This window comes from Muntiacus reevesi, chromosome 1, assembly GCF_963930625.1.
Source record: "Muntiacus reevesi chromosome 1, mMunRee1.1, whole genome shotgun sequence".
In the NCBI taxonomy this organism is placed as follows: Eukaryota; Metazoa; Chordata; class Mammalia; order Artiodactyla; family Cervidae; genus Muntiacus; species Muntiacus reevesi.
The window spans coordinates 107,137,542-107,160,118 of record NC_089249.1 but is presented as its reverse complement, the minus strand read 5'-3'; the positions used below and the strand labels follow the sequence as shown (position 1 = coordinate 107,160,118).

Genomic DNA, 22,577 nt, shown 5'->3' with positions numbered 1-22,577 from the left:
GCTCCTCTGTCCCCAGGATTCTCTAGGCAAGAATGTTACCAGCATCATATGTTGAAAAGACTGTATGTTGTCCACTGGATTTCCTTTAAGTATCTGTCAAAAATTATTTGTTCATAAAACTAATTTGTATGTTGCTTTCTAGACTTGTTATTCTGCTCCAATAATCTAACTTCACACCTATACTATACTATTCTAATTACTGTTAGTCCTGAAGTCAGAAAGTTTTAAATTTCCAACTTGGTTCTTTTTGAATTATTCTGACTATGGTAAGCCCTTTGTACTTTTATATGAATTTCAGACTCAATTTGTCAAATTATGCAAAAAATCATGCTAATATTTTGATTGTAATTTCATTTTACCTTTAAATCAATATGAAGCTACTTGACACCTTAACAGTAGTGACTCTTCTGATCAGTGAACACGGTATGTGCTCAGTTTCTAAGTCATCTGACTCTTTTGCAATCCCACACACACCAGGATCCTCTGTCCATGAGATTTGCCAAGCAAGAATACTGAAGTGCGTTGCCATTTCCTTCTCCAGGAGATCTTGCCAACCCAGACATCAAACCCGCATCTCCTGAAATGAAGGAAGATTTTTTTACCACTGCGCCATAAGGGAAGTCCTCCCATGTATTTAGTTCTTCTTTAATTTCTACCAGTAACATATTGTAGTTTTCAGTGTTTATATATTTCATATTTTATGTCAAATTTATCCCTGCTAAATTTTTTTTGCTATATAGATGTGATATACCTATTTCAGCTTCCAATTGTTAATCCCTAGTATATAAAAAGTAAGAATACTGTTTAAAAGTTGATCTTGTATCTGGCAGTCTTGCTAAACTCATTTATTATTTAAAGTTGCATTTTGGCAGGCCAAGGCCAGATTGAGGCAAGTTAGGCATTTGCCTGGAGTGCAGAATTTAACAGAGTGCAAGAAAAGTCAGTAATGAAAATAAACAGTATTTCAATGTCATTTTTTAAAAAGTCAAATCTGAAAACAAGAGCTTGTAAGCTAGCTACCTACTTTTGTAAATAAAATGGCTTTATTGGTATATTTAGTCAGATTTTCTATATAAGCAATTATGTCATCTGTGAATAAAGGCAGTTTTACTTCTTCCTTTGCAATCTGGATATCTTATTTCTTTATCTTCCCTTATTAAACAGTGTAGGAACTCTAGGACAGTGTGTCCTAGAAATGGCAAAAGCAAATATTGTTGTTTTATTTTTCTTAGGAAGAAAATATTGTTTTCTACCATTAACTTAGATGTTAGGTGTAGCGATTTTTAAAAAATACAATTTATAATTTTTATAATGCATTAATTAAATGTATTTAATTTCGGAAATTATTTTTCTATTCTTTATTTGCTGAAGTTTCTTAAAAATTAGGAATACATTTTTGGATTTCTTGAAATGTTTTTGTTCTGTTTGTGTTTTGGGTGTTATTATTTAGTTTGCAATTTTTGTGAACAGCATTATTTTCAAATGTTAAACTTACTAGAATTCCTGGAATAAACCTCATTTGTTCACAATCTATTATATCCTTCATATATTATTGGTTAATATTTGTAAATTTGTTTAGGATTTTTGCATCTGTGCTGATGAGGGACATTGGCCCATAGTTTTCTTGTTCTGCCTTTGTCTAGTTATGATATCAAAGTGTTGGCATTAGAAGTTTAGTTAGGAAGTACTTCTTCTGCTTTTCTTTTCTGAAAAAGTATGAGTAGATAGCATTATTCTTTCTTAAATGGTTGGTAGAATTCAATCATGAAGCCATCTGGGCCAGTAGTTTTAATCATGCAAATATTTTGACAGAAATTCAACTTCCTTAATGTTATCAAGTGCTTCCTGACTTCATTTTGAAAGCTTGCGTCTTTAAAGGATTTTGTCCAGTTCACCTGTGTTGGCAGGTTTATTTCTATAAAATTGTTCATAATATCCTGGAATTTTCCTTTTAATATCTGTAAAGCCTGCAGTGTGGTACCTCTCTCATTCCTTATATTGTTTTATGTTTATTCTCTCTTTTTTCCCCAGGTCAGTCTGGTTAAAGTTTATCAATTTTATGTCTTCTTAACAAATCAGCTTTATCTTTCTTGATATTTTCTATTATATTTCTGTTCTTTATTTCATCAGTTCCTTTCTCTGATTGCGATTATGTCCATTATGTTATTTATTTTGGGCTTAATGTTCTCTTGCGACAGTTTTTGAAAGTGGAAGTTGTGGTCATTTATTTGAGGCCTTTCTTAATTTCTGATACGTGAATTTGATGCTATAGACTTTCCCTCAAGTAATGTTTTTATGATATACCACAAATTTTGATATTTTATGTTTTAAATTTCATTCAGTTAAAAATACTTTTTAATTTTCCTTATGATTTCCTCTTTCATCTAAGTGTTTTTGAGGTATATCATTTACTTTATAAATATTTGATGATTTTTCAAATACTTTCCCATTTTTGGATACAAATTTAATTCTACTTTGAGCAGAGTATATATCTTGGTTGACTTAAGTTTTTTTAAATTACTGAGACATCTTTTATGACCCAGAATATGGCCTATTTTATTAAATGTTATGCATGTATTTGAAATGACTGTGTATTCTGCCTTCTTTGGATGGCTAGTCCTACAAATGTCAACTAGATAAGTCATTTTTCAAATCCTCAATAGCCTCATTCTATTGTTTAATTAATTACTGACAAGCAGGTATGAAAATCTCCATTTATAATTTCTTTCCACTGCTCTTTGCAGTTGTCTCATTTTTTGTATTCAGGTATCCTGAAGCTCTGCTATTAAGTGAGTGAAACCATTAGGATTGCTATCAACTCTAGATGAGTTGATTTTTTAATCATTATAAAATGATCATTTTTGTCCCTGGTAATATTCTTTGCTTTTGTAACTACTTTATCTTCCATCAATATTACAAGATTTTATTTGAATCGAATTAGTATGACATATCTCCTTCCATTGCTTCAGTATTCTCTTTGTATCCTCATATTTAAAATCATCTTTTTTTTCCTTGTTGGCAGCATATAGTTGAATCCCACTTTTTATCAAATGTGGACATCTCACCCTTTTAATTCAGATGTTTATACCATTTACATTTAATGTAATTGTTGATATCAGTTCCGTTCAGTTCAGCTCAGTTGCTCAGTCGTGTCTAACTCTTGGTGACCTGATGGACTGCAGCACCCCATACTTCTCTCTGCATCACCAACTCCTGGAAGGTACTCAAACTCATGTCCATTGAGTCAGTGATGCCATCCAACCATCTTTCTCTGTCGTCCCCTTCTCCTCCTACCTTCAATCTTTCCCAGCATCATGGTCTTTTCTAATGAGTCAGCTCTTTGCATCAGGTGGCCAAAGTATTGGAGCTTCAGCTTCAGTATCAGTCCTTCCAATGAATATTCAGTACTGATTTCCTTTAGGATGGACTGGTTTGATCTCCCTGCAGTCCAAGGGAATCTCAAGAGTCTTCTCCATCACCGTGGTTCAAAAGTATCAGTTCTTTGGCTCAGCTTTCTTTATGGTCCAACTCTCACTTCCATACATGACTAATGGAAAAACCATAGTTTGGACTAGATGGATATGGTTAGGTTTAACTCTATTTTCTTTTGGTTTGAGTAATTTGACTCTATTTCATGCTTTATTGTTTCTGATTTATCTGTAACTCAGTCACATAATTTCAATTATTTTTAGAGCTTAGTGCATATATCTTTAAGTTAATCATAGTCTGTCTTCAAGGGATATAAAACTTTACATATGGTTTTAGACACTTATAGTAGTATACTTCCATTTCTTCCTCACAACTTTTGCATTATTGCTGTCAAGCATTTTACTTTCATGTATGTTATATACCCCTATGCTATATTATTTTTTGTTTAAACAACAAATTCTCTTCTAAAGTAAATTAAATGATTAAAAAAATATTATCCATGTAGTTACAAATCCTAGTGCTCTTTACTCCTTTGTGTAGATGAATACTTCAACCTGGTATCATTTTCCTTAACAAAAAACATTTTTTAACATTTCCTGTGGTGCAGATTTCCTGGTGATGAATTCTTTCACTCTTTTTAGTTTGAAAAGAACTTACTTCACCTGCACTTTGAAAGACATGTTACTGAATTTTGAAATCTAGGTTAACAGCTTTTGTTTGCTTGTTTTTTTAAACTTTCAGCACTTTAAAGATGACGTTAGTTTGCATTGCTTCTGGTGATAAATTACAGCAGAATATTATGTTTTTCTTATGTTATGGTTCTCTGTATGGAACATGCTTTCTGTCCCTAGCTGCTTTGAAGTTGTTTTTTCTTTATCACTGGTTTAATTAATCTGGTTATGATGTACTACCTTGCTGTAATTTTCTTCATGTTTCTTACACTTGGAGTTCATCAAGCTTCTTGTTTATTATTTCTGTTTGTTTTTGTATTGGCTGTGAAGTGGGGAAGGCTTTTTGTTTTAAGAAAAATTGAGAAAGTTTGGTCCATTATTTCTTCAAATTTCAGGAATTCCGGTATATATAAGTTGTCCCCAGCTCACAAGGTGTATGTTTAATTTCTTCTCTCTCTGTGTGATAGTTTTCATTGCTGCATCTTCAAGTTACTGTTTCTTCTGCAGTACCTAACATGCTGCTAATAAATTTTATTGTGTTCTTTACCCTTTGAAATGTAGTTTTCAGACCTGTAATTTTGATATAGGTCTTTTATCTATCTTCCATAGTTTAACTTGGATTTTTTGAAAGTAGGGAATATAGTTGTAAAAACAGCTTTAATGTATTTGTCTGCTAATATTAACATAACACAGTTTTAACTGATTTTTTAAAATTTTGTGTTTATGTTCTGATTTCTTTACAGGCTAGCTAATTTTTTAATTAGATGTCAAAAATTGAATTTTATATTGTTTGATACTAGATAGTTTGTATTCCTATAAATATTCTTGAGCATTCTTTCTCAGTTGCAGTTATATTCAGTTCAGTACAGTTGCTCATTCATGTCCAACTCTTTGCAACCCCTGGACTGCAGCACCCCAGGTTTCCATGTCCATCACCAGCTCCCGGAACTTGATCAAACTCTGTCCATCAAGTCGATTATGCCATCCAACCATATCATCCTCTGTCGTCCCCTTCTCCTCCTACCTTCAAACTTTCCAAGCCTCAGGGTCTTTGCTAATGAGTCAGCTCTTTGCCTTAGGTGGCCAAAGTACTGGAGCTTCAGCTTCAGCTTCAGCATCAGTCCTACCAAGAAATATTGAGGACTGATTTCCTTTAGGATGGACTGGTTGAATCTCCTTGCAGTCCAAGGGACTCTAAAGAGTCTTCTCCAATACCACAGTTCAAAAGCACCAATCTTTAGCGTTCACCTTTCTTTGTGGTCTGACTCTCACATCCATACATGACTACTGGAAAAACCACAGCTTTGACTAGATGAATCTTCATTGGCAAAGAAATGTCTCTGATGTTTAATATGCTGTCTAGGTTTGTCAGAACTTTTCTTCCAAGGAGCAAGAATCTTTTCATTCCATGGCTGCAGTTACCATCTGCAGTGATTTTGGAGCCCAAGATAATAAAGTCTGCCGCTATCTCCATTGTTTCCCCACCTATTTGCCATGAAGCAATGGGACCAGATGTCATGATCTTTGTTTTTTGAATGTTGAGTTTTAAGCCAACTTTTTCACTCTCCTCTTTAACTTTTACCAAGAGCCTCTTCAGTTCCTCTTTGCTTTCTGATGTAAGTGTGGTATTATCTGCATATCTGAGGTTATTGATATTTCTCCCAGGGATCTTGATTCCAGCTTGTGCTTCATTCATCCAGGTATTTCACATGATGTACTTTGCATATAAGTTAAATAAGCAGAGTGACAATATAAACCATCAACCCACTCCTTTCCCAATTTTGAACCAATGTGTTGCTCCATGTCTGGTTTTAACTATTGTTTCTTGATCTGCATACAGATTTCTCAGGAGACAATGTCAAGAAATCCCAAAAAAGGCAATGTCAAAGAATGTTCAAACTATGGCCCACTTGCACTCATCTCACATGCTAGCAAAGTAATGCTCAAAATTCCAGAGATCAAATTGCCAACATCCATTGAATCATACTGGTATTCCCATCTCTCGAAGAATTTTCCACAGTTTGTTGTGATCCACACAGTCAAAGGCAATAGTCAGTAGGCACATTCAAAAGGCGTAGTCAATAAAGCAGAAGTAGATATTTTTCTGGAATTCTCTTGGTTTTTCTTTTTTTTTTTTTAATTTCTTTTTTTCCCCCAGTTCTTTTATTTTTTATTTTTATTTTTTTCAGTGGGTTTTGTCATACATTGATATGAATCAGCCATAGAGTCCACTCTCTTGGTTTTTCTATGATTCAATGAATGTTGGCAATTTGATCTCTGGTTCTTCTGCCTTTTCTAAATTCAGCTTGTACATCTGGAAGTTCTCAGTTCACATACTGTTGAAGCCTAGCTTGATGAATTTTGAGCATTACTCTGCCAGTGTGTGAGATGAGTACAATTGTGCCATAGTTTTAACAATCTTTTACATGGCCTTTCTTTGGGATTGGAATGAAAACTGACCTTTTCCAGCCTATGGCCACTACTAAGTTTTCCAAATTTGCTGGCATATTGAGTGCAGCATTTTCACAGCATCATCTTTTAGGACTTGAAATAGCTCAGCTGGAATACCATCACCTCCACTAACTTTGTTCGGAGTGATGCTTACTAAGACCTACTTGACTTCGCATTCCAGAATGTCTGGCTCTAGGTGAGTGATCACACCATTGTGGACATGTGGGTAATTAAGATCTTTTTTTGTATAGTTCTTCTGTGCATTCTTGTCACCTCTTCTTAATATCTTCTGCTTCTGTTAGGTCCATACGATTTCTGTCCTTTGTTATGCCCATCCTTGCATGAAATATTCCCTTGGGATCTCTCATTTTGTTGAAGATGTCTCTATTCATTTTCATTCTATTGTTTTCCTCTATTTCTTTGTACTGATCACTTAGGAAGGCATTCTCATCTTTCCTTGCTATTCTTTGGAACTCTGTATTCAGATGGGTATATCTTTCCTTTTAGTTTCGCTTCTCTTCTTTCCAGAGCTATTTGTAAGGCCTCCTCAGACAACCTCAGACAACCATTTTGCCTTTTTTCATTTCTTTTTCTTGGGGATTGTTTTGATCACCACCTCCTGTATAATGTCATGAACCTCTCTCCATAATTCTTTAGGCACTCTATCAGACCTAATCTTTTGAATCTATTTGTCACTTCCACTGTATAATCATAAGGGATTTGATTTAGGTAATACCTGAGGGTCTAGTGGTTTCACTACTTTCTTCAATTTAATATTATTTTGCAATAAGGAGTTCATGATCTGAACCACAGTCAGTTCCTGGTCTTGTTTTTGCCTGCTGTAAAGAGCTTCTCCATCTTTGGCTGCAAAGAATATAATCAGTCTGATTTTGGTATTGACCATCTGATAATGTCAACATCTGGTAATGTCCAAGAGAATTCTCCCTTGTGTTTCCTGAACAGGGTGTTTGCTATGACCAGTGCGTTCTCTTGGCAAAACTCTGTTAGTCTTTGCCCTGCCTCATTTTGTACTCCAAGGCTAAACTTGCCTGTTACTCCAGGTATCTCTTGACTTCCTACATTTGCATTCCTGTCCCCTATGATGAAAAGGATATCTTTTTTTGTGTGTTGGTTCCTGAAGGTCTTGTAGGGGTTCATAGAACCACTCAAATTCAGCTTCTTCAGCACTGGTGTTTGGGGCATAGACTTGGATCACTGTGATATTGAACAGTTTGCCTTGGAAACAATCTGAGTTCACTCTGTCATTTTTGAGACTGTACCCAAGTACTGCATTTAGGACTCTTTTGTTAACTATGAGGGCTACTCCATTTCTTCTAAGGGATTCTTAGAAGTAGTAGTAGTAGATATAATAGTCATCTGAATTAAATTCTCCCATTCTGGTCCATTTTGGTTCACAGATTCATAAAATGTTAATGTTCACTCTTTCCATCTCCTGTTTAACCACTTCAAAATTAGTTTGATTCATGGGTCTAACATTCCAGGTTCCTATGTAATATTGTTCTTACAGCACTGGACTTCCATCACCCAGTCACATTCACAACTGGGCATTGTTTTTGCTTCATCTCCATCTCTTCATTCTTTATGGAATTATTTCTCCACTGTTCTCCAGTAGCATATTGGGCACCTATTGACCTGGGGAGTTCATCTTTAGTGTCATATCTTTTTGCGTTTTCATACTGTTCATGCGGTTCTCAAGGCAGGAATACTGAAGTGGTATGCCATTCCCTTCTCCAGCAGACCAAGTTTTGTCAGAACTCTCCACCATGACCCATCCGTCCTGGGTGGCCCTACATGGCATAGCTCATGGTTTCATTGAGTTAGACAAGGTTATGATCCATGTAATCAGTTTGGTTGGTTTTATGTGATTATGGTTTTCAAATTGTCTGCCCTCTGATGGATAAGGATAAGAGGTTTGTGGAAACTTCCTGATGGGAAGGACTGGCTATGGAGGAATCTAGGTCTTGTTCTGATGGGTAGCTCCATGTTCAGCAAATATTTAATCCAATTTTTTTGATGGGCTGTGTTCCCTCCCTTTGTTCTCTCTCTTCAAAAGGACTTATGTAAGCAGTGTTGTATTCAGTGCCGCTGACCCCATGGCAGGCCACTGTTGACTCACGCTTCTTCCAGAGACTCCTGGACACTCACTGGCAAGCCTGGCTCAGTCTTCTTGCAGGGTCACTGCTCCTTTGTTCTGGGTCTTGGCGTGCACAAGGTTTTGTTTGTGCTCTCCAAGAGTCTGTTTCCCAGTCCTGTGAAAGTTCTGTAATCAAATCCCACTGGCCTCCAGATCAAACTCCCTGGGGGTTCGCAGTCTCTTTGTCAGATCCCCAAGTTTGGGAAATCTGTTGTGGGTCCTAGAACTTGCGTAACAGTGTGAGAACGTCTTTGGTATAATTGTTCTCCAGTTTGTGGGTTGTCTGGTGGCTCCATGGTAGGTCTTAAGGCGACCTCCTCCAAGAGGACTTATGCCACATACCTTGTCTCCCAGATTTGCTGCAGCTAGAGCCCCTGTCTCCACTGCATCCACAGGAGATGCTCAAACACTCAAAGGCAGGTCTGTCTCAGTCTCTGTGGGGTCTCTGGGTCCTGGTGCACACAAGGCTTTGTTTGAGCCCTCTGAGTGTATCTGGCGGGTATCGAGTTTGATTCTAAATGAGATTTCGCCCCTCCTACTGTCATGTTGGGGCTTCTCCTTTGCCTGGGGTATCTTTTTTTGGTGGGATCCAACATTCTCCCATCGATGGTTGTTCAGCAGTGAATCGCAATTTTGGAGTTCTCACAGGAGAAAATGAGCACATGTCCTTCTACTTCACGTTCTTAGCAGTTACATTACTTAGACATATTTTTATCCTTTCAGGTCTGGCTTTTAAGGTTTGTTGGGCATACCCAAACAAGTGTTTGACCTATGGCTAATTGTGATTCATAAGGTTTTTCACTGTGGCTGTCAGGAAGAGTCATAATTTCCAGATATATGTGAAAATTGAATAATAGTCCCTCAAATCCATTCTGAAAGTTCTTTCTGTAGTCTAATTTACTAACAGGCATAAGCTGATCTGTTAAATATTCAAGGGATCTTTTGCAAATCTCCAAAGGTTTTTCTGTATGCAACTCTCTACTTTCTGATGCTTTATCTTGTGAATGCTAGTCATTGTTCTCTCTGGACTCTCAGTTCTACTTTTCTGATTTCTGACTGGTTTTTTTTTTTTTTCAATTATTTTTATTAGTTCTGACTGGTTTTTGCTGCCTTCCCTGTAGCCTGGAAGTTTTCTTGAGCAATGGCAGAGTTCATTTCCGTTGCTTTCCATCTCTCAGTGACCGCTGTCCTTACTGACTGATGTTCTACCTCTTAAAAATTCTTGTTTCATATATAAGTTTTTGGATGCTGTTATTTCAATTGAGAAAGTAAATCCAATCCCATTACTCCATGTAGGATGCTGCAAATGTTTTCTTTTAAGGAACTAGGAACGTCTTAAGAAAATGCTTGGCCACATGGAGCCAGAAACAAGTCATGTAACTATGAGCTATATTATGTTTTCTTATTAATTTTGGCTGCTCTTGTTTTGTGAAATTATAGTTTAATTTTTCTTCACTTCTATGCTGAAACCAAGAAAATAACTGTCATTATTCTAGTTTTATTTTAATCAGAAGCTAAGTCAAATGAATGAATGATAATAAGGCAAAGAAACACAATGAATGAAACATTGAGGAAAGAATCAGAAGACCTTACATTCTACATAACATATAATTAATTCAACTTCAGAATAATCACTAAAAATATATTTATTAACTTAGTATTTAATTTTTAATTGATAATTATTTCTGAAATAGCATCTTTTATATGAACTGTTTATAAATGCTTTGAAAATCAATTGGGCAATATGATTCAAAAGCTATAAAAATGATGTTTCCTTCTATTTGCTAAATCTACCCCTCAGAATATTTCATGAAAACAAATTATTATTTTTAGTAGAAATAAAAGCTAAATGCATAAAGTTATTCTATGAAGTGTTTCTCAGGTGGCTCAGTGGTAAAGAATCTGTATGCCAATGCAGGGGATGTGAGAGATATGGGTTTGATACCTGGGTTGGGAAGATCCCTTGGAGAAGGAAATGGCAACCCACTCCAATATACTTGCTGGGAGAATCCCAGGGACAAAAAAGCCTGGCCAGCTATAGTCCATGATGTCTCAAAAAGACACAACGGAGTGACTAAGGACAACTTCTCTGCAGTATAAAGTTACAAATACTTGCAATATGTCAAGCCCATTACCTATATATATTTTTCTTTTTTTTTTCATTTATTTTTATTAGTTGGAGGCTAATTACTTCACAACATTGCAGTGGGTTTTGTCATACATTGACATGAATAATATCTCATTTAATTTTTCCAACAAACTCTGAGAGATGGTATTATCATCATGCTGATGAGAATGAGGCTAAGTATCAATAAAACAACAAGTCAGAGGAGCTGCTGGGATTTAAATCCATTCTGATTCTAAACCCTATGCCTTTCATCCCTGGACTCCATATACTCTACAAAAGTGAAAACACATACTTGTTAAAATAACTGGACATGAACTGTTTTGCCCCATCCACTTTAATATTTTAAATTTCCATTTTATGATTCATTTTTTAGACTATGATATATTTAAATATGATTTATTCTTATTTATATAAACTAAATAGATATTTTTAAAAAAATAATAATATCACTAGATAACTGTTTGAGATTTTAGCAAAAAAGGAGGTTAGAAAATATCTGTCTTCTGGAATTCACAATGTTACAAAATCACTACTTAAGTGATGGTGTGAAAAAGGAAGGGCTTCCTAGAGGATTTACTAGGCTTCCCTTCAATGCCTGATCCAGTACTTTTCTTTAAAAAAAAAAAAACAGTTTTATTTAAAATAAACCAGCATGGGAACATGTAGAAGTTTACAGAAACGTGAACTTAATAAGCTCAAATAATTCTGGTTAGAGCAAATGAATGAATGATATTAAGGGAAAGAAGTACAATGAATAAAACATTGAGGAAGAAATCAGAAGATCTTACATTGTACATAAAGTATAAGTAACTCAAATTCAGAAGAATCACTAAAAATATGAGATTCTTACATCTCTGTTCGTGAAACCCTTTTCTTGGGATACGAGGAGAGAAGAGCTAGGGTGCTGTTTGTACTTTATAAGCTCTGAGGTAGGAAAGCAAAAGTAATGATCATGTGGCTGGCTGATAATACATTTACTGTAGTTTTATTTGTTACTAAATTTTATTTCTCTGGCCAGATTGCATGAGTAACACACCCCCCCCCCCCAATTTCTAATTAGTTAGACTTAGTTACACATATGCCAAAGAAAAGAAAGCCCACTTCTGCTGAGTCAGCCTCCGGGACACCCGTAAGAAGACTACAGGAATGATGGATGGGGTGATGAATGTCTGCTGAATAAATAGAGAGCGTTCTCCTGTTTGGAAGATAAATAGATCTGACTCTCAACTTCCTATTTCCAAATACAGGACTTAAAAGGAGGCTGGGTAACAAACCAGTCCACACCAAGTTGCTGGTATTGTTTTCTATAGATAAACCTCCATCTCCGCAAAGCCAAAAGAGCTAAGCCATAAAATGTTCTTCACTGGAACTAATGACAGAACTTTCTTTGTCAAGTGAAAAGATTTGGGGTTTTAAATTTTTTTTGAGAGTCTGCAGTTGAGAAAGCGCAATCTATTTGGACCATATCAGCAAGGGAGGATTGTAACACATATGTTTCTTAATTCCTCAGGTTCCTTATAGTCAAATGGAACCTGTTTCATGGTATAATGGGATGATTTCCAGTTTCAATGCATTAACTTACTAACTCTATGATCTGGACAGTTAAAGCAATATCTCTAATGTCAGTTTCCTCATCTGTAAAATGGGGAAAATTTTTGTTTCACAGATACATAAAGCCCTTAGTACAGTTCCTGGAACAAATAAACAGCTCCCAGTAAATAGTTCTGGTTTAGGAGTTTATAAATATTTAATGATATATGCAAAGTTCATGAGTGATATTGATTATATATGTAGTAAAATCAATTGATGAACTTTATAAAGATATAAACACACACAAATATGTTATCTATACATATGCTTACATATACATACACATAGATATATATTCACTTTATCCATGCCAGAATTACTTAAATGATTCAACTAGTATAGGGCCTAACTCTCTCAGAGATTCTTTTTTAAAAAAACAAACACTGAATCATTTTCATATCACCTTCTTCATACAGACTTAGTTACTTTTCAACATGGATTATCTGCAAGGCACAGAAATATTTTTAAAATTTAAATTTAATTTTTCAATTTAAAATTTTTTAAAAATTTAAAATTTAATTTTTAAAATTAACAAAATCCATCCGAAAAAGACACAAACTTTGACATGGTGTTGAAACCTTGAGTCTTTGGTCCTAGAGAGGGTCATAAAGAGTAAAGTAAGTCTGAGAGAGAGAAACAATATTGTATATTAATGCTAAGGCTAGTCTTAAAGACTGAACTTATGACTTAAGATGATAAAATGATGTGACCATTTTATTAATATATAGATACAATTTCCTAGAAGTCCAACAGATCAGGTGTGTGCTAGGAGCCAGAAAAACACCTGACTTAGCAGTCCTCCTTTGCTGGGAGGCAGACATTGATAAACAGCACAAATGTCGACAGACCACCGTGAACAGTGTCATGAGGATTCAAAAACTTTTGACCACACCAGAGGACCTGGCCAAACCCCAGAGGAAATAGGGAGGGTTCTCTTGACCTGGGGTCTGAGAAGGGGAGGCAGAGAGCTTGAAAGTGAGGGAGGCAAGGGGAACCGCACACCCATTACACACCTGACATGATCTATCAACAGAGGGGGTAGAGCTTAAACCCTTCATTCTTCCCAGACACTTGGAAGGGGCTCTGGATGTAGGGACAGGCTGATTTCTATGGCTCAGTGGTGGGAGGCTCTCCAAAACTCTCTTTGCAAACACCAGGCCAGAGGGTCTTCTGTTTGAAACCTATAGAATCTTTCTGAGTTGAGGCTGAACATTGTTTAGGGGGAGCAGCAAGCATCCCTTCTAACAACTTGCTAACAAGTGGTCTGAAGCAAGGCAGTGTGGTGGGGCTTTACTGTTAAGTCTGTAATGCTAAATATTTATTCAGTGACTTTCTTTTTCCCATGAGGCTGGACTTAATTTCTGGGTGAAGTCAAGTTCACCCACAATGAAAGTGCTAACTGAGTAGGATGCCTGATCTTGGTCACATCATTTCAGTCAAGCTAAGACTTGGTGCTGAACTTTTCTTTTTTTTTTAATTTAATATCTGGGGTATTTTTAATATTGAGAATTTTTATCACTGTCTTTCCCCTTTGATAGTATCTTGTTGCCTGGATGCCTAAAGAATTCTTCTATCTTTCCTTACAAGTATATCAGCTTAACTAGGACATATCTCAGATTCATGTTCTGGTTATAAATTTCCTAGAACATACTGTGCCTTTAACTTTTTTTTTAATTGGAGGATATTTGCTTTACAATATTGTGTTGATTTCTGCTTTACAATATGGTGGTGATTTCTGCTGTACAACACCACAAATCAGCCATAATTTATATATATATATATATATATATATATATATATATATATATATATGCGTGTGTGTGTATATATATATATACACTCCTACTCCCGCCTATGCCCCCAACCCAAGCCCATGCTCCCTATATGACAGAGCAGCTTTCCACCAGCTATCTATTTTATACTTGATAGTATATATATATATGGGCTTCCCTAGTGGCTCAGATGGTAAAGAATCTGCCTGGAATGTGGGAGACCTGGGTTTGATTCCTGGGTTGGGAAGATCTCCTGGAAAAAGGCATGGCAACTCACTCCAGAATTCTTGCCTGGAGAATCCCCATGGACAGAGGAGCCTAGCTGGCTAGAGTCCAAGGGGCTGCAAAGAGTTGTTTGGACATGACTGAGTGACTAAGCACAGCACAGAACAGTGTATATATTTGAGTGCTACTTACTAAGTTCATCCTTCCCTCTCCTTTCCCCACTGTGTCCACAAGTCCATTCTCTGCATTTACATTTACATTTCTTCCCTGCAAATAGGTTCATCACAGCAAATTTTCTAGTTTCCATAAATATATATTAATATGCAATATTTGTTTTTCTCTTTCTGACTGAATTCACCCTGCATAACAGGCTCTAGATTCAGCCACCTCACTATAACTGACTCAAACTCATTCTTCTTTAGGGCTGAGTAATATTCCACTGTATATATGTACTATATTGTCTTTATCTATTCACCTGTAGATGGACACTAAGGTTGCTTCCATGTCCTAGTTGTTGTAAGCAGTGCTGCAATGAACAGTCTCCTGGAGATCCTAATAGGCAACTAGAATTAGGAAATGCAAGACATAAATTCTTAATCTGAAGTCCTTAGAACTCTTGATAGAAAATAGTAAATTCATGAACTTCGATGGAAAAAAATTTAGATCTTTATTTTCCCTAGACTTGCATTCAAATGTATCATTTCCTCTATCATGAAGCAACAAACCAGTGTAACACTATCAATACCTGTGACTTTGCACCAAAGGAAACCACACAAAATCATGTCAAGCTGTAGAGTTGCTACAGAGAGCACAAAGTGTCACTTGAAGTCAGCATTACATCAAGATTGCAGTAAGTATTAGATTCACCATTAGACTGTATTTTTAGTCTCTTACTAAAGAATAATATAGATTACTAATATTTTTAAAAATAATTCAAGAATTTCATTTTAATTTAATGGTAATATTTTATTACCTTGTGAATTTTGTTTTATGCACTCAAAAATCGTATTCTGAAACAGGCTTTCGGGTTTCACCAGGGTGCCTACAGAGGTCATGGCAGCCACACAAAGTTAAGAACTCTGTATTTAAAGGCTCCTAATCAGGAATGCATCTTCAGAATGCCGATGAAGAGCAACTTCCTTAGAGTCATTGTGAACATGTGTGCACGGCTGCTCTTTCAGTAATAAACTGAGAAAGGGCTTCAGTAGAAATGACATATCTTATAATAGAAGTATATCACATACCATTGTTCTTCCTTTATTAATTTCTCTAACAAAGCCATCATTCCTTTTTCTACCTTCACCAGCTGATTCACTGATAAATCCTTACCTTTTGCCTAACTCTCACTCTAACTGCCACAAATGATAGAAAATATCAGTCTTTGCTTCCTAATTCAGTGCCTTCAGACAAAATGCACCAGGTATTTGTTGGTAAAATTTTTTGCAAGCCTAAAATATATGATTTCTAAGGTTGTTGTAGTGAGAATGAAAGGATTCACTTAAAATTGATTTCTGTAAACCTTAATTATACATTTCATAATAAGCATTGCAAGAATCTCAGCTCAGGTGGGAAAAAAAAAAAACCTCTTAGTAATAGATTGATTGATACAATTATCAGTGTGCCAAATTTAACTCACAGATAAATAAAAGGAAACCTTGAAAGCCAAGAAGAAATCTAGTATAAGTGTGTATGTCTATGCGGGGTGGGGGTGGGGTGGTATATGTGGGTGTGGGTGTTCATTTGCTCAGTCGTGTCTAACTCTTTGTGACCTCATGGACTATAGCCCATCAGGCTCCCCTGTCCATGGAATTTTCCAGGAGAGAATACTGGAGTGGGTTGCCATTTCCTACTACAGGGGATCTTTCTGACCCAGGGATCAAACCCATGTCTCTTGTGTTTCCTGCATTGGCAGGTGGATTCTTTACCACTATGCCATCAAGGAAGCCCATATAGGTGTAGGCTTTGGTATAATTCTGTGATAGTTAAGAAACAAGCCCCCTTACAAGATATTTCATCTTTATATTCAGGATGTTCTTCCAGCTGTCTCTAGTCCATGGTCAACTGGTGCCTACTGTCTCTGGAAATAGAGATACTGGTTATGGGTGTTAGCTGATCTGTAAGCCCTCCAACACAATTTCTTTTTCAAAAAAGTTAGCCCTTGATTAGAAGGTGCCACAATGGGTTGAATTATCCAATCCCTGTCATTAAAGGTGGCAGCCACGCACTTGAGAATGATGTGGGAAAACTCCAGTGAGAGTGATAATTAAACTTGGAAAATGAAGGGTCACCTTCTTTCATTCAGCTCATTGGGTTTGGCACCAGAGTAATTCTAAAACAGTGGGGGACATTCTACTCTCAGCATGGCAATATCTAGGTGCACACATTATTTCTATGGGTTCAAATGGGAATGCCATTTTAATTGTATTTAAAGTGTTAACTTTGATATGGGGAGTAAAAATGTTAGAAATTAGTTCTAAGAGTACAGAAAAATAATAATGAGCGAAATCTAAATGGTGAAAGAATTAGAAACAAGAAAAGCATGTATTGTTTTCTCAGAAGAAGCAGCATTATAGGAGAAGAAAATTGTTTCCAGGGAAATTGAAAAGAACATTTAAATGTGTTCTAGTCTTTCTATTTGACTGTAGAATCACAAAGCAAGGGTTTTGTCTTAACTTTTCTTGTCTAGTTAGTGTCATTTCTTAGAGGCCATTATTATAACATCTTATTCTTGCTCAAGAGAGGGTAGAAAGTATCAGGGGAGCTTTAAGACAAGTTATTAATAGGAGTTATTTTCCAGAAAAAGGGTTGTTTTTCTTTTTTCAAATACATTGGCTCATCTAAATACTATTGAAGGAATATTTCCTACTATTCTTATTTTGCATTAAATAAGTAATACTGAGCTTTTAAGAGGACCTGGAATGATATTGCAATATAAGCAGGTATACTACTGAACACTATTACTAGAAAGGGCATGGATGCTAAAATCAAATTTTAAGTTCAAATTTTGGCATCACCATATAACAGCTGTGAGCCTTAAGTATGGTACCTAGTGCCACCTGCCTCATCTGTTTCCTCATCTGTGAAATGGGAGAAATACTACTACCTATCTTATAAAGCTATTAGAAAATTAAATGAGTATTAAAATATATAAAGCATTTATAACCATATCTAGTACAGAGTGAATATTATATAAGTGCTCATTCTTACATAGGGTCATAGGGTTACAGAGAGTCAAACACGACTGAACCAACTAAGCATGCACACACACCTACTTATTACATTATTTTATTTCATAAAACTGTAGACTATGTTTAAAAATATATTAGTAATTATATTTATGGTTGACCACTTTTGTCCTTGGCATTATGAGAAAAGTTTCCCAAAACATGTGGATTCTTTAAAATACAAATAGTCCAACAAAATTGTTAACTAGAGTTGATGAATAATGCTCAAACTGATAATTGCAACATCAAGCTCCAAAAGTGAAAAATTCTTAATAAGCAGAAGCTATTGATTTCAGATGGCCTTTATATAGTTTCTTTCACATCTGAAGGGTTGAACTGAGGAAGATAAATTGTATCCTATGTGATTATATTTTGTTTTAAGATAAGAGAGAATTTGGAAACAATTAGAGCTTTCTAAAACAGGAAAATAAACCTGATGAGCTAGGCAATTGTGTGATAGCTGAAGTCCCTTTGTAAAATTTTCTGATTTATCAGTTTGTGGGCAAACATCCACATATTTCACTGGATTTTAAATTATTTATTATTATTATTAGAATATTTGAAGTGTTCTCATTTATCTCTAAAAGATCATCGCAGAAAAATCTCTTCTACAATGTAAACATTGCCTCAAACCTCAACATCAATTCACCACCAGCTCATTGAGAGAGAAGAGAAAGAGAAAGAAATGTGTGTGTGTGGGTGCGTGTGTGTTCACAGTGAAAGAGGCTAGGGGACAAGGAGGAGAATGAATGAATGACATTAAGGACAATCCTAACCAATATTGAAGAGAAAAATACTGTGGACAAAAAAAAAAATCACAGGCAATCTATAAAAACCCACAAAGAAACATAATACTATCTGCAAGCCTGATTTTACTGTAATATTTGTATACAGTCCTTTAGAAGGAAAAAAAGGTTTTATAAAAGCTAGTTTGCTCATTCAGAATAAAGGTGTTAAAACATTTGGTAAGTTATTTCCCACTGAAAAATATAAACTACATAAGAAATTCTGCATCTGCTTCAGCTTTATATTTAAAATGATTTACAGTCTGCAATTTCTTCCTAAGGTCATCACCTTCATAAATACTAGCCACATACAGTGAAAACCAACTCAATAAAATGAGTATTTCATTTCTCTTCCTCCTGCTTATATAGATACTTCTTCCATCTACATGGCACCCATTTATAACAAAGACTTACATTGTGCGGATTTTTATGAGTTCTTTAGCATTTCTTTCTTTTTTATCTTTCTATGCATCAGCAAAGCAACTGGCAGATTCTTTAATAAAATATATTATACACATTAATATTTATAAGCCTATGAATTGGATGTTTAAATAAACATTCACCAACTTATGCCAATTCCTTTGTTTTAGGCGTTAAATCACACTTACATTGTCTGGAAAGTCGGCTTTTAGTTCAGTGACACTTTGACACCAATATGCAGCCGTTTTTTCACTGATGAGCTCAATATTCAGGAAAGAGCTTTGTCCAGGGCCATATATGGGGCCAGAGGTGGTCCCCCGGATGATTCTGGGTGAAACGTTTGTCACTATATCCTGTTGAAAGAGTAAAGATAGTGAGTCTCCTTTCTACAAAGAAAAACTGTTATCTTCATTCTATGCTCATTTCCATATGACAGCATTCTACCAAGTCCTGTCTCACATTTTTAATATATTTTAAATTACAGCTGAACATAAACTACTTAATGAAAAAGTAAAAATATAATATTTGTTAGCTTTATTTAAATTACTTCCTACAATTGTAAGGTTAGGCCAGTGGAAAAAAGACATAAATTCATTTCTACTGGTTTGTGGCTTATACATTTTAATTTGTTTGCAATTAAATAATAAATAAAAACACATCAAATAAAATGTCAAAATATTATTTCAGGCTATTTAATCTAAGTATCATCAGTGAGATTTTAACTCAAATAAGAGTTAATGTTTGCAAAGAAAATTTTTTTTTCTAAGAAGTAATTTCAATGTAAATCAGCTAGAGTATATATTAGCACCACTGACTCATCAAACTTTAAAACACATTTTAACAAACTAGGTTGACTTACCTATATTATTCTAACTATAAATTTACATTCTCAATAAGTACTAATTTTTCCCGAAACTGGAATGAGGCTATCAATAACTTCCTGATAACTATAAACAGTAAACAGTCAAATTAACTTGCTTGTTAAGTGTAATTAACAATCCATAACTGCTTCTAAAGCTGTATTAACAAAGAAGAGGAACATTCTTACATTACTAAAAACTAAAATGAAACAAAGAAGAAAAAATGTTTCTTTAGCCAACTTCCAATTAAAATTAATTTTGAGTAAAGGTCATTTAGTTAAGGATTTATCAGAATTAGTCATTTAAGTACCCCTCCTCACCATCTTGTCACTTTTAGTGAGATAACATGAACCCCCATTAGTATATAGCAATTAAGGTCAATTTACATATTTTAATTAAGAACCACCCCATATAAAACAATTAGCGTAATAGGCATACTAACTGGATTTCATAACATTTGGACGTTTTTCCAACTAGATAGACAGGAAACCTTAATTAGCATTAATTAGTGCTGATCTGCATATGTTTGATAAGGCATACCCTTGCCACAAAAGATTATTTATTCCTGAATCTGCCAAATGCTACAGTTGCAGAGGATAAAAGGACTTTTCTACACATTGCATGTTAATTTCTGGCAATTTACATTCACTTTTACATTCGAATTAGTATATTATAAAATAAATGGTATAAATGTTACAATAAGCCGCCTTAAATATGTACGTTTTTACTTATAGGAATCCTGCCAGTTAATGTTTTACTAATTAAGCTATTTCACTTCTATTGTAATTGTAGGAACGTCACCAGCCTTACTTTGATTTGCTATTGTGAAACCATGTTACACAATCTTAACGGGTAAAATGACATGTAGAGTCACTCCAGGAAGCTCATGCCTAGTGAGTCCAATTTCTTTCTTGGCAAATGCTTAAATGTGTGGAATGTATCTCTGCAGGTAGCTTCTGTGCAGCTCATCCAGGTAGGGAAGCTCAGGCTGTCATGGTCTGAGAGGACAATTCCAGAAATGTTTCATTCAAATCAGGTTGATTTTCTCTCATATTTCAATTTTCAACAGCCATAATTTTAAGCTTTGAGCTCCTCCTTTCCTCTGCATTTTTCGTCACCTTGATAAGGCCAATCTAGGTCACAGGCTGGGCTCAGCACAAGAGAACTTGACCAAGGAGGCAAATATATTCAGGACAAGAGTTCAGTTCATCAAGTCACATGCCCTAGCACTGGGTAGTTCCACAAACGAAAGGCCGCAAGTTTTAAATGACTGTCTTATCATTTATTGGTCCCTGTTAAGAAGGAAAAAACTTTCCTCCATGCTTCCAGATTTTTCAGACTAGTCTAAGAATTAAACTGACACGAGATAGACTAACAGGAGAAAATGAAATTCACTTCATATGTACAGGAATTTCACATATGTGAGAGCGTCAGAGCTGCCACATGCATGAGACGTTCAGAGACAGAAAAGTTAAATGAAATATACATGCCATTCAGAGTTAAGGAAAGGAGTGGGGGTACGGGGCTTCCAAGAACAGAACGGTCATCATAGGTCAATAAGAAGAGCAAGCATTTGGTAAGTAGATCCTTGCCTTGTTGTGTAGATGGGGTCACTTTAGGTAAGTAACTCTGGGGAAAATTCCCAATTTAAATTATTCTTTATAGTTAAGGGAGAGCAACGGTTTCTCGTGAAGCTGCAGGATCTTGACTTCTTTTAGCTCAAAAAAACCTTCATGCAAAAGCAACACACTTAGGGGAGGTTAATTCTGAACCCCTGCGTCTGGAAGTGGCACTTTCTGCCTATTCAACAAAACTGACTCGTGTTAGACTCACTTCTCCTGCCCGTTCTTTAGGACTTAGCTTGGACTTCAGTCTATTTAGGAATCCTTTCTGATCTCTCCAACACCATCAGGTCTTAATCTGATCTTATTCACACCATCGTCACAGTACATAACTTTCCCAATTGGTACTCCTAATATTCTATCTATATTTTTATTGTCTATATTCTTGTCAGTACATTCCAGTAGAGTGTAAATTTTGAAAGGAAGGAACTATATCCTGCTTACTATTACATAATCAGCTTCTAGCCTAGCTTTTAATATGTTCAAATATTTTTTTCACTAAAAGTACAGCTTATTTATAATGTTGTGTTAGCTTCATGTGTAGAGCAAAATGATTCTTTTGTGCGTGTGTGTGTGCATGCATGCGCTTCCCAGGTGGTGCAATGGTAAAGAATCCTCCTTCCAATTCAGAAGTCACAGCAAACATCAGTTTTATCCCTGGGTCGTCAAGATCCCCTCAAGTAGGAAAAGGCAACCTACTCCAGTGTTATTGCTTGGAAAATTCGGTGGACAACAGAGCCTGGCATGGTCCATGGGGTTGCAAAGAGTTGGACACAACTGAACATGCATGCACAGTGTGTGCATTTTTTTCAGATTTTTTTCCATTATAGGTTATTATAAGACAGTTGCTAATGCAGTAGATCCTTGATGTTTCAAATAATTTTTTAAGAAGGAACCTAGACAAAAACCCTAAGCACTAGAACAGGCCTTGTCCTGAGGCATGGGAACTATAAGGTATTTACTGTTGGCCTTATTCTGTAGGTGAACAAATGGGCTTGGACTTAACATTCAGGAACTCATTCATTTGTGGCTTAAATAGGAAGATTCCCTGAAGGAGAGAATGGCAATCCACTCTAGTATTCTTGCCTGGCGAATCCCATAGACAGAAGAGCCTGGAGGGCTAGAGTTCACAGTGTCGCAGAGTCAGACACTACTGAAGTGACTTAGCATGCACAGACACACACTAGTCCATTCACTTGCTTACCCTGATCCCTCAGAGACACTTTCTCTGAAAACAGTCCCCTC

General features: G+C 35.7%; 1 protein-coding gene across 1 annotated transcript in view; it reads right to left on the bottom strand.

Annotated features, from left to right (window-relative positions):
• Positions 1-22,577, bottom strand: part of DPYD (dihydropyrimidine dehydrogenase) — an 892,784-nt gene that overhangs the window by 354,895 nt on the left and 515,312 nt on the right. Inside the window, exon 14 of the mRNA XM_065908208.1 lies at positions 19,039-19,203. Within this exon, the coding sequence (XP_065764280.1) occupies positions 19,039-19,203 (165 nt within the window). The remainder of the gene's footprint in view (positions 1-19,038; positions 19,204-22,577) is intronic.